Source organism: Notothenia coriiceps, unplaced genomic scaffold (genome assembly GCF_000735185.1).
Source record: "Notothenia coriiceps isolate Sejong01 unplaced genomic scaffold, NC01 NC01_scaffold00000120, whole genome shotgun sequence".
Lineage (NCBI taxonomy): Eukaryota > Metazoa > Chordata > Actinopteri > Perciformes > Nototheniidae > Notothenia > Notothenia coriiceps.
In genome coordinates, this window is record NW_011332821.1 from 305,496 (window position 1) to 317,511 (window position 12,016).

Genomic DNA, 12,016 nt, shown 5'->3' on the forward strand with positions numbered 1-12,016 from the left:
GGCAAAGGCAAATGTTTTACGACATAAACGACATGGGCCTATGCAGAAAATCAGGTTGTCTATCGGGAGTTCTAACCCTTCAATAGTGTCCACTTTAGTAGGAACAAGTACCTTTTTCAAGAGGCCTGTTTGAATTTTCTGAGCTGATCTTCTCCTGCCCATCAGCCCATCCTCAATATGTTCTTTACTTATTCTTTAATTAATCTAATAATTAATGGTCTCGGTTTTAATTTCATTTATCTAATTTAGCATAGTATCTCTTTATTTCTTTCACCCTTGTTTAAATTGTTGAATTCTTATTTTTTAAAGCACTTTAAACTGCCTCTCTTGTATGAAGATTTGTTCTATATTTATTTATCAATAATACTAAATATAGTCTTTGGGTGCAATTGGGTTGATATTTTAAAGCAATGATGAGCACTTATCAATATCAGAGGCAGATAGTTCACAATATAATACTGTATGCTTTAAAATCACTGGGGCTATTCAGAAATAAATATACTTTGTGAATTGGATGAACGGACCCTTTAATCTTGTCCTTCCTAGTGGGAACAAGTCCCTTTTTCCAGAGGTCAGTTTTCTCCTTTTGAACTTCTTGAGCTCATATCCGGGGCTTTTCTTTGGCCCCTCTCCCTGTCTCCCTTCTGCCTCTTGACTCTCCCCCATCACGCCCCCCGAGCCTTCCTCTCCTTCTGCAGCGTCCTCTGGCCCACCCTGCGCTGGTTGAGGACCTTGGTGGTGGCGCGCAGCTTGCGGAGCCTCAGGGCCCGGAGACGCAGCTGGAGGAAGTCCTGTGGGATCTTCAACCCCTTGGCCCGGATCTCTTTCAGTCTCTGGAGGGGCGTTTTGGTGAGGGTGAAGTCACAGATGGTGGCACGTGGCTCCATGCCAACATGGCACCGACGCATTGAGGGGAAGTAACCCTCGGCCCAGACCACCACCTTGTACTCTCCTGGGTTCAGCAGACGCCAGTAGTCCCCGTCAGCAGCTGAGGAAATAAAAACAAAGAATGTTATGTTCCTGGAAATTAGCTTTTTGTGGTTGATTTGGTCACTTTTATCGCATTTAAAATAGGGCTGTAACTAGGTTTTTTATCGTTAAAAAATACAATATTTCTTAATTAAAAGCAGAAGAGCAGCGAGGTTTATTATGCAGAGGAGTTTAGCAACAACGTTTTGATCTAGCGGTATTGTATATTCAGTAGAGTGAATTACAGTTGTGAGGTCAAATGTCATATTAAATATAAAATATAAAACGGAGTGTCTGACCTGATCGTATATCATGGTCGTGGTCCTCCACCTTTATCACAGCATCTGATATTCCTTGTTTGGTCATTTTATCCCTTACGACACCCTTGATGCCTCTGTGAATCTAAGACATACGACAATTTAAAATGCTGGATTTAAATGAATGTTTTTTGTTGTTTTTTTCTTTGCACAGACTGACCTGCTCCATGTACACCAACAGAGACTCTTTGTTGTTCTCCCACTCGATGGGAAGCTCGCTGACGTGAGGATACTTATCACAAGACAACTCCACCGTCACCTCGAAGCAGTTTGTGTGCATGTAACTGAAATCATTCATACCTGCAGGAAAGACATGCAAGTAAACAATGTGCATGTGAGACATTTCAGCCAAAACAACAGGTTTAAAAGAATGTCTTCACTCAAAGACTCACTCCCAGGGACGGTGTGCCAGGCCCCCCCATTGATGATGTTGTTGTGCACCTGGAAGTCCTCGTAGTGGCAGAGGCGTCGGTTGGGGTTGGCCATCACCAGGTTAGTGGAGGCGTACACGGTGGCCAGCCAGCGGAAGAAAGCGTTGTCGGCCGTGGGGGTGTCCTCCTGGGGGGCCCAGCCCACGGTGCAGTCAAAGGGATACGAGACCACCAGCTCCCCCCCATGAAGGTTAGCACTGAGCACGAAGGGAATATCCTGCATCCAGCTGATGACCGCACGCGTCTCTGGTGAAACCTGGGGGGGATTAACATATCAAACTTGACTTAATAAGATAATAAATAAAAACAATTTATAAATCAATGTTTCCAAGTGATATACATTTACAAATAAAATGACTGTTAAAAAATTGCATAGTGTTGGAAATAAAGGTGCAAGGGCTGATTTGCTTACCATGGCGTCCTCCTGAGTGTAGTACTCTGGGATGGGGATGTAGTGGTTGGACACTTTAGACTTATCGGTGGCCACCTCCTCGGCGTCCCACATGATGGTGTTCAGGTCCGGAAAGTTAGAATTCAAGTCGATTCCTTCAAAACTGTATCGTCCCTCAGCCCATCCCGCCAGCTCAGAGCCCTGCAGCAGAAAAGTCGGTTAGAAACTGAAAAATAAAATCATTTTTTACAGATAAGGGTAAACATTTTAACTAAAATATATCATCACAGAACTTTCCCAGTTTACCACAAACATTAAAGACACTAATTTGTTGTATTACACATTTTACACAATTTCAGTTTGGATATGCAAATGATGCATTCTTTTATTATTAACAAATATGGGCACATTTGCAATAATAAAACTGATTTTTCATGTTTTTAGTAATATAATGTTCTATAAATAATATGCATGAAGAATAACCTCTATAAAAACCTTCCGAATATAGTAAGGAATGAAACTGGAAAGTAAGGTGCTACACATTTTAAGAAAACCTTTTTCAAATGTATGTATTTATTTGTACACACTAGAGGGAAATACGGTAAACAGTTAACTAAAATATATCAGAATAAAACTTCCCTTTCTGGTTGTGTGTAGAGTTTTCACTTAAAGCTAGATTTTTGTGAATTTATAAGAAATCTAGAGATACACAGAGGAAGTAAAATAAACACCTAAATGTGTATTTTGGAGATTTTCTATCAATTTCCCTGAATACATGTTAAGGACACAAACCAGCCCAAAATCTCTCAATTGACCAAGATTCAATGGGATGAAGTTCGCCCACCTTCTTATAAGCTTCCTCGTATCCGTCGGGGTTCATGGAGGGCAGCAGGTGGATCCGAGTGTCGGTCACCAGCCGGACGACGCGCTGGTTGCCCTTCTTGTATTCCTTGCACAAATACTGCATGAGGTTGAGGACGAGCTCTCGGCCCAGAGCCTCGTTCCCGTGCATCCCGGCCACGTAGCGAAACTCCGGCTCGCCTGCCAAGAGGGAAATCAAGAGAGTTGTTTTACATGCAGAGCAGAACGTGTGGAGGAATGTGTCCGGGTCAGTTCGCACTAAACTTGAGATTTGGATCTTATTCAGTTCGGTTAAAGTTAAAGCCCAGAGGCACATCAGGAAATCATTGAATATTGTTTTGTTTAAGGCAACAGCACTTTGCCAATAATCATGTGTTCATTGGATAGATGTGATGGAAAACATTCCTTTAAATAAAACTCCAAAACACCAATAATCTGCTCTTCATACAATGACACAAAAAATCAAGACTGCCCCTCTGGTTCTTGTGTCTGGCAGCAGGGATTTAACTATAAAACCACCAGTTTTACTAAGTACTCACACGTTCTACTAAAGTAAAAGATGTAATTAATGCAATTTATGAGACATAATAGAGCATTAGTATGATAATTATATACTTGCATTTTCATTTTCTACATGCAAACTATCAAATATGAATGGGTGCCTATGCAGATTTAGCAGTATAAAATGTGACACTCATTGCTGAGCTCAATCTCAGATAAATCTGTAGCCTACCAGCTTTCAGATGATGCAACCACTACTATATGGCATCTACTCTTGAACTGCTTCAATCTTACCACTAAAATAGACATAAATGGGTCTAACTGTGTTTCTAAATAACCCAAAGAGAAAGCCATTTTGATAAATGTTGGAAACTCCTTTTTTATGGTCCTGCATTTGCAGACAACATCACAAAGAAAATGTGTCTTGTCTCTCATTTCAAGCCATTATCAGTTGTTTATATGAGACGCCTCCCTGTGTGCTGCTGCAGAGAAGTCTGTGTAAACACTGCAGGAAGTTGAACCGGGCCCTGAGCAGCTAAACTCAGAGTAACCCGAGAAACATGATGAACTCTGGTCCAAAAACTTCAGACATTTGTGTTTTGAACTCATGGTGCTGCTTTGCTGCTTTCTCCTTTTTCGAGATCTGGCGGATGTTTACCCTTTTGTGCTGTTGGTTGTTTGTAGACTTATTGCTTCAGCTGTACTAATATATCATTCAAGGCAGTTTAAGCTATCATTTCATAAATTCCTGGTTTGTTTTGTATGCGAGAACATAGGTACTTCGTTCACATCTAAAGAAGAGCTGTATTGCTCTCACCTAGTTCATGTTTTCCAGGGTTGTCTGAGATCTCCATGGCGTACAGTTTGAGTCCGGTGTAGCTCTTCCCGATGGTGTAGATCCGCGTGATGTCCGGGCACTCCTTCGTTACAGACTTCATGAGCTTAAAAAAACAGATTCGGAAGAAGATTGATAGAGTTCAATCCAAACTGTGCAATAATCTGCACTATTTTAAGAGTAAAAATATCCTGCATTAACTTTAGAGAAACCACAGTTACTCATTGTGCATGTGTGGCCCTGTAGATTTATTCACATCCTGACCTTCCTCATCTCATTGTAGTTGTGATGTCTGAAGTCCAGAGGGTCTTTTGATCCTAAATCCTGCTCCGATGAGTAGATATCATCTGGATCTAAGAGGAAAGAAAGAGCAAATTTACTTCCTTTTGTTGATTCAAGCACACACAAAACTGTTAGAGACAGAAAATGACTGCAAAGAGACAAAAAAAACTCAAATGGACACAACATGACTAAAAGACACACAAAACCACTACGGAGGGACACGAAACAACTGCAAAAATACACAAAATGACTAGAAAATGTCACAAAGCAACTACAAACACATGCAAAACAACTACAGAGATAAACATGTTTTTACAAAGAGATGCAAGATGACTACAAAGAGACAAATATTGACTGCAAAGACACAGGAAATTACTTCAAGAGAAAAAAAATTACTGCAAAGACACAGGAAAATAACTAAAACAAAGAGACAACAAATTACTGCAAAGATACTCAAAATGATATGTAACCAATTGTGGAAGCAAATTAAGATTCTCTAAAAGCACAAAAAACACTGCTGTCAAACTGCACTACCAGTAGGCAAAAAGTCCTAGATTCAAAACTTTAGGTAAATGTGCTGCAAATGGTTCAATGTCCCTACTACGTTAATTGTCAGTAAAGTAATTAAGTAGATGTAATTAGTTACATTCCTTCACTGTTTGTATGCCGAGTTTCACCCACCATGCACCCGGCAGCCGAGGATCTCCGCCCGCAGGCACACGGTTCCGTTGATGTACCAGGTCTGCGGGTTAATGCGGATAAAACGGGCAACCGTGGGAACAGGAAGCACACCGAGCACCGGGACCCATGCGTTCTGGTTCCCTTCAAATATCTGAACAAAAAGAGACGATGACATGAAGTTAAACGCACAATACTGTTCTGCCACTAGGGGGTTCTCAATCAAAACAATAACAAAAGATAGCATCGGAATTTGTACACGCAGTCAACTTCTCCAGATTATAATGAATACACTTATTCGTTAAATATTTTGATGGTGAGCTGAATCATCCACAGAAGTCCCCCCTTAAAACAAACAGACCATGGTGAGTAAATCTGATAAAACACTAAATAAAGCAGCTTTATGTAAAACATCTATGTGTTCCCGGCTGACACGCTAAAGGCTAACATTAGCTCAACATCTTGTCCAAATGTTTGAAGATTTAGACATCCGATTTCTGGACAATCAAAACCAAAAAAGCACATAGTAGACCTAAACATGTGGCTAAAACCTGAATTTGAAATCACAAAAAACAATTACTGACGCATGCGATTCAAGGCCTTGACAGGAAATAACAAAAATTACACATTTCTCTCGGTTTGAAATTTGTCTTCAAAAAATGTCTTGTGTGACTTTTAACCCCATGGAAAACGATCAGAAGTCAATAAAAACCTGCAAACTAGGTACAGGAGGTCCAAACTGCATGTTGCAGCCTTAAACAAAGTGTATTTTAGTTGGAATACACGTTTTGAATGAATCAATAAAAAGCAAACACTATTCATCTTAGAAAGATTAGAAAAAGTATTTTAAATATTTATTTTATAGTCAACTGTTATTATGCCATCCACAGTTGAGATACTTCCTGTAGGCTACTCTTTGTGTTTTCATCTTGAGTTATTTTTTCTATTGTAAGAGCAGTTGTCTGTTTTGTTGGTAGATATTTCACTTTGCCACAAATTCCAAATCTGTTTTCCATTAGAACAAGCTTCACTGGTCAGAGTGAAATTAGAGGGGGGAAAAGTTCCTATCCACAAACTGTACTTGTACTTTGTCTTTTTTGCATGTCTTTGTGAATATTTTTTCGGGTTTGATTTGAATCTTTTTTAAGTTGTTTTGCCTTTCCTTGTAACTGTTTTGTATCCATTTTAGTTGTTCTGTATCTTTTCAATTGACATGTTTCTATTTTTGAAGGTCTTCATAAGAGTTTTGCATCTGTTTTCCGTCTTTTTTGTGGTCGTAGACCCCTTGGTCCCCTGGGCCTGTCCCTCGGTAACCCTCCATGTTTCTTACCGCCTCTTCAGTGCCGTTCATGCAGGTTTTCCAGGTCACAGAGTCATTACTCAGCTGCACTTTGTAGGTGTGCACCCAGTCCCAACTGCAACAAAGACAAAACGTGTATTGTTAATACACAGACTTGTGCAGTGGAAGAACATTGTGGTGTGTCTTCTGTAACAAATCTTCTTTTGTTTCTTTTTGCAGCAGTTTTTTTATTTCATTTCGGAAGACTATTGATTTTAATTCTGATGCTACCTGACCTCCAGATGGAATTCTTTCCCTGCAGGATGACTCCAGTGAACAGTGTGAGGTAGATGGCGTCCACCTCCAGCCACTGGTTCTGGTCCTTATACTCCGCACACCAGGCTCCATCGTACAGGTCTCCGTCCGCAATGCCAGACTGAAAACACACGGTGACTTTTCAAACAGTCTCCTCCAGAATACATTAAGCCTCTTTATCAAGCAATGCAGAATAGTTTTGTGTTGACCCTGATGATTGCTTTCAGACGGCTGGCTCTGTGATTTACAGATTGTTTAATTTAATTTCCAAGAAACTCACTGGAGTTTTAGTATCTACATTTTATTTGGCAATAAAAGCAGTGGGGAATAAAGTGACAGATTGAGGGAGATCTGCTTTATTTTATAGACTGTTAGTTTCTGAAATGAGCAGCAGTTGTTAAACATGATCATTTTAAGTGAAAGAGAAGGTTACTAATAATTTGAGCTGATCATTTGTGCATCTTTGTATTCAAAACATAATGTGGGAACTACACAGGGTTTTTCTAAATAAACAAAAATGTCACTTCAACACCGCAGCAGAAAGGGAAATGTATAATCTCCTGCTCTCTAATCTCACTTTACAACATCCTGTTTCCTGTTGTGCTTTGTCTTGCTGTAAGAAGCAGCTGTATGTACTTTGTGTGATCCATATGCAGACCCACCTGGATGTTCAGCCTCCCCCTGTGAGGACCCAGACCCGACCTCTGGGAGGAAGAAGCCCGGATCTGGCTGTCATCGACACGCAGAGACTCTAGGCCAAGAGGAGGACAGTCTGCAAAGAAAAGGAGATACAGTCTTGTGGAGTTGCAGATCTTTAAGAAGCTTCTGAAGGGTTAAAAACTCTCCTCTGGTTTCTCTGAGTAAGCAAGCACACTGCAGATGTAATTACTGGATGTTATGAGAAATATGTATAAGTCATCCTGGGTTTTTGGGAGTTTTTGGAGGCCCCTTCTGCAAAGGAAACTGCAGATAAGTGAATCCCGTGGAGGGTTTGAATGTAATTTGAGACAAAGCCGGGGCAGGAAAGCTAAAAGTCCAGCAGAGCTACAGCTGCAGCACATTTCATGGCTCAAGGAGCCTCATAAATCCCAAACACCACGAGTATTGGTAGAAGGGAAGAGCTATGCGAGTTCTCTTTAGGTCAAGGGACGATTTGATGGAGCATCATTAAATTTAAAGGAGCAGTATACAGATGTCTAGTTTAGGAAGTTTACATGACAAATCAATTCATATGTATTGGGCTTTTATCAAAGACTTGCAGTCATTTATTACAAAAGCTTCTGTTTCTCAGAAGTGAATATTTACTGTATTCTTCCGTGATGGTAAACTGAACCTATTGTGGTTTTTGATTCGGAAAAAACAAGCAATTTGTAAACGGCACATTTATGCTCCGGAAAATTGGTAAAGGATCTAAATATGATTGATGAGCAACAATAAAAAGTATGTAAACAAAGTTTTAAAAAAAACCTGTGTTACTCTGAAGCATTACAGTAACAACATGATATAAAGCAATGTTTATTCTCAAAATGCAAAAGTTGAGTAAAGGAAAGCCACAAATTCAGGGGGTCCCTGAAGGCATCATTAATTAATGAATTGGCTTCTAACAACTCTACACAAAAATTAAAACTAAACTTGTTCATACCCAGTTGTTTTTTCTTCTCGTCTGTCTTGCTTGCATGTTTCTTTTCTCCGTTGTTTTCCTCCTCACTGTCCCGGATGATGTTTTTTCTGTGCAGCTTTTTTTTTGTTACAGCGGTGGTGTGTAACTTCTGTGCTGCTGTTGGAGTCGTTTTGGCTGTGCTGTGATGCTGCAGCTGCACAGTGACAGACGCAGCTGTACTTGTGCTGTTTAACAATAAATGAACCTCAGTTGTTGTATCATCTGTCAGCTGGGCTGCGTCAAAAAATCCTCCCAGAAAAATAACTGCAGCCAACGTGCACAATGACTTTTCCATTTTCCTCTCTGTGAGCTGCATGCTGCAGAGTGAGTGGGGGAAAAAAAAAAAAGTTTATGTGGAAGATGACAAAGAGCCAGACTCTTTGCACACAGCCCTCCCCCTCAATCCCACCTCCCCTCACCCACCCTCCCTCCCTTCCTGCCTCCCAAAAGTCCAGTGAAAATGGGATTTAAAGAAATACTTGGGAATATTACAGTTTGCTTAACGCTGGTGTACACCGCTGAGTCAGTGATTTAACTACTACATGAACATCTTGTATTGAATTTTCTGTTTTATGAAAAGGATGTTATAAGATGTAATCAAGTACTGTACTGAAGTACAATTCTGAGGTACTTGTAATGTACTTGAGTATTTGCATTTATAGCTGCTTTATACCCTGCTAAATTTCAGAGGCACATTCAGATAAATGAATTAAAAAGTTACCCAGCAGTTAAAGTAAATACAAAAGTTCAAATAAGCTCCACCTTTACAGGCGTCAACATTATAGTTCCTACAAATCAATTTACACAATAAGGGACAAATTCGCCCAGATAGTCCCTTATATTTTCGTACATCCACTCTTTTTCCCAAATCCCTAAGATCCCTAAAGCGTTAAAGAGACCACAAAGCTCAACACCAGACAACATTTGGACGTTTTTCCTCGCTCTAAAAGCTCTGCTCTACCAATAAGAAGTATAGCCCAACCGTTTAACAACAGTTTGATATATTGAGGCAAAATATTTAGTCTCTCACTCCAACCATGTCCCGAACAGCGCTCAATATTTCTTATCATCGGATAGATAAAAATGAGGACACACAGGGTCCAACTATACTGAAGCACTCTTGTGCAGCAGTCAAGCCTTAGACTAAATACGAATGAGTTCATGAAGAACAAAATGTACTTTCAAGAGTCTTTGTTAAAAGTTTATTTCTTGTCTTAAATATTTGTCTTGGTTAATGATGCAAATGGAGCTGCTGTGATGCAAGAAATGTTTCAGACCTCATATGACCCAAAAAGTATTATTGTGTCATATCGAATAAAAAGCAGCTGAGACATGAATCGTCCGATAAACAGCATAAATCCTCAGTTGTTGTTGGGTCATCTTTATCACTCTGTTTTCTATCTATCAGACTATAAAAACAGACTGATATTTATAACAGCTGTAGAAGTACACACACAGGAAACCCATCACCAAACGCCATATTTTCAGACTGTCAACAAACCCTCACATCTGTGTTATATTTAAGTCGTACTGTCATGCTTTACTCACTCAGCTGTCAGCATTTGGTGAAATGAATCACAAAAAGAATGCAAGATAGCATGAGGAGAAACAAGTTTACTATGTGAGCTGCATGTGACATGTTCCCAGATGGTGTGCATGCATGCAGACACAGACAGTCCATACAGTGAGGCTGTCTGGGTGTTTCCAGCCTTCAGGCTCTCTGATGACTCTCTCCTGCACAACTCTGAATGTATCCACTGCCATTAACTCACTAAAAATCAGTTACTATACCTGTCGTTTTACAATAAACATATGTTATGATGCCTTACAGTATATAATTTTACATTGTGTTTTATCTCTTTACATTTTACATATATAGATTACTTATTTTAGCACTTTACTTGCACAATTGTGCCACTTGCTCTTTTTAATTTCTTTGTATGTAAGTTTACTTCAGGCTGAATTGTTGGATGAGCCTAGGGTTTTAAACATTTTTTAAAACAGTGAACAGTCAGAACCAGAAACATGTAGGTTTACACGTACGAGGAATTTGACTTGATGTCATGGTGCATACATAACAAAAAATATTAGAAATAATACAAAATATGATAAACAGTGAATGGAATTGTAACAGATACATCTTAAATAAAATCCCTTTTTAAGCATTCAAGATTATAAAGCAGGATCCAGGACTGATTACAAATTGCATCTGTCTTACTGAATGCTGCCTATTTCAACGTTTTATGTAAGTTGATGTGTGTCTGAATGTTGTTTGTTTCATTAACTTCTTGCTGTTTAGCTTCAAGTCTGTGTATTCCTCTTTCATGTGAAACTGTTTTATGCTGCTCGGTTGTTACAGGGTTTCTAAATCTCAAAGGGAAATACTTGTGTTTAAAAAAAATCTTAGTTCAGTTTAGGTCAAGTGTGACAGGTTGAGGCAATGCATAGGGCTCATGAATGAGTGTAAATACATCTTCCAATCAGGGGGTTAGTGGTTAGATTCCTATAGCCCCTGCAGTTAACATGTTTAAGTGTCCTTGGGCAAGATGCTTAGCCCCAAATTGCTCCTGTAGGCGTGTTTTAGTTGCTTTGGATAAAAGTGTGAGCTTAATTATTTTAATTTAATCGTTTATTTAGCAGGGACAATGCACAGTAATGAACACTTAAAACATTCAAATGTGTCGAGCGTAACAGTGCCAGATTTAGCTTTGAGCTAATTTCCATCCGCAGTCCCTCACATAAAACATTTAAGAAAATTACATTTTACAAACACAGCAAAAACAAAATACATGATACATTAATGATATGTAATGTAATGAATATTCAAACATGTGACCGCAATAAACATACTGTTGACATGTTATAATGATGCACACTTATGCCCTTACTCAGTTTGTTTATGTCAGAGTAACAAGTCAGAACATATTTAGCAAAGACTGTATCAGGGGTTTTGGGAGGATACAGTATTTTAGATTTGCAAGAGAGAAATCAATCCTTTGCTCAAGCCATTATTTAATGATAAACTCAATTGGTTGTTTCTATTTCATAGCGAAGTTTAAAAGCCAAAGTGGAAACAAGGGACTTTTTTAAAGTGATAAATCTCTGTTGTAATCAGTAGATAACAACACTGCATGATAAACCCCCTTTTTTGTAGACTCACCCACGCAGTCGGGAAATGCATATTAGTCATCTGTTTTACTAAGAGATTACAATGATAACATCTGTTCTTCATAGCCAGATGTGTCGGCCATGAAGTGTAAATCTTGACAGAAACTGATTTTTACTGTTGGTTTTAAACATAAAGATTATAGAGAGCTTGGTATATTTTATCGAGAGGGTGTGGGGCTGAAAGGGCAGATCTTTTATAAGAAAAATACTGACACCAGATGCCATGCCTAGCTAATATCAGGCAATAACAGAGGAGCAGATCTAAGTCATAATAAGTCATCAAGGCCATACATGAAATCATTAAGAAAGTAGTTAGTAGTTAGTTAGTA

General features: G+C 39.2%; 1 protein-coding gene across 1 annotated transcript; it reads right to left on the reverse strand.

Annotated features, from left to right (window-relative positions):
- Positions 1-62: 62 nt before the first annotated feature.
- Positions 63-8,841, reverse strand: cpxm1a (carboxypeptidase X (M14 family), member 1a). The gene is made up of 13 exons (XM_010768362.1): positions 8,502-8,841; positions 7,522-7,631; positions 6,841-6,980; positions 6,596-6,680; positions 5,269-5,419; positions 4,570-4,658; positions 4,288-4,411; positions 2,953-3,149; positions 2,130-2,309; positions 1,679-1,973; positions 1,447-1,586; positions 1,269-1,371; positions 63-988 (listed from the first exon to the last, which is right to left on the reverse strand). Exons 1-13 carry the CDS (start codon positions 8,833-8,835, stop codon positions 666-668), a joined length of 2,271 nt encoding a protein of 756 aa, XP_010766664.1. The 5' UTR covers positions 8,836-8,841; the 3' UTR covers positions 63-665.
- Between the last annotated feature and the right edge of the window lie 3,175 nt (positions 8,842-12,016).